This window comes from Aphanomyces invadans (genome assembly GCF_000520115.1).
Source record: "Aphanomyces invadans strain NJM9701 unplaced genomic scaffold supercont1.10, whole genome shotgun sequence".
Classification (NCBI taxonomy): domain Eukaryota; phylum Oomycota; class Saprolegniomycetes; order Saprolegniales; family Verrucalvaceae; genus Aphanomyces; species Aphanomyces invadans.
This window is the reverse complement of record NW_008580155.1, coordinates 40666-41677: the sequence shown is the minus strand read 5'-3', so window position 1 is coordinate 41677 and position 1012 is coordinate 40666. Positions and strand designations below refer to the sequence as shown.

Sequence of the window (1012 nt, the reverse complement as noted above, 5' to 3'; positions counted from 1 at the left end):
AATGAATAATATTTACTGCAAAAGCACCGAAGAGGTTGTGATCTCTGAAATTTGATGAATTATCCGGAAGGTCGGTCGATGCGTTCGACCACTGTAAGAACAAATAATCTGTATTTAAGAAATTACACTGACATGATGTTGACCAGTTCGGCAACATCACTCATTCGTCCCTCTTCTTCAAGCCGCGCACTCAGTGACTCTCGTGCAGCAATATCGTCCACAATCGACTTGCTTCGTGGGATCTTGTACTTGTTGTCGCCATCTATTTCCAGGAACACGATCATAACACGACTCCATGTGAGGAATGTTCGTTCCAGGGTCGCACGATGTAGTGTCACGAACGGCTCTTCGACTGCTTGGACGAGGTTTTCCATTGCCCGACACTCAATTTGTTGCTGAAGTGACTGAATAGAGTTGAAAAACCCTAGGTCAAGCACATTCAAGTCCGGCGATTGTGGCGGTTGGCACGTCAACTTGATCTTCCATCCATCGGCGATGGCTGCTTGGACGAAGTCCGCATCATCCACCGAGATGTGCGGACGGGCATTGTCTTGCTCTATGTATATCGTTCCGTCCGTGTCGTCGTTGTCCCACACCCATTGTCGCTTGATCGCGGGCAGGACGCGCTCAACAAGGTAGTTGCGGTACACTGGGTTCGTGACGGTAATTGTTGAAAGGATAGGGGTTCCAGCGGGTCGGTTCACACTTCGGTGTTGTGTAAGGGTCGTGTCGACAAGCGGCCAGCATCCCACCATTCAGTCCCAGGCACCGCGCGGACGAGCTACGGCGACCAAGTACATTACGACGGTGATGTGGACCTTGGACTGCAGGGAGCAGGGAGCGTGATGGAGCGCTTTCATCATGCCACGTGTAAAAGCGGCGACATACTTTGGTCAGGTAAAACCATTTCTCATCAATGTGAACGACATTAGGCCCTGGTCGGGGAAAAAACTGGGACGAAATTTAAACTTAAACTTCTTGCTATCCGGACGATATTAACCGGTCGCAGTTT

At 50.0% G+C, this 1012-nt stretch overlaps 1 protein-coding gene across 1 annotated transcript; it reads right to left on the bottom strand.

Moving 5' to 3' along the window:
* Positions 1 to 122: 122 nt before the first annotated feature.
* Positions 123 to 755, bottom strand: H310_05669 (hypothetical protein; the record flags this gene model as incomplete). The annotated part of the gene is made up of 1 exon (XM_008870438.1): positions 123 to 755. One exon carries the CDS (start codon positions 753 to 755, stop codon positions 123 to 125), a length of 633 nt encoding a protein of 210 aa, XP_008868660.1.
* Between the last annotated feature and the right edge of the window lie 257 nt (positions 756 to 1012).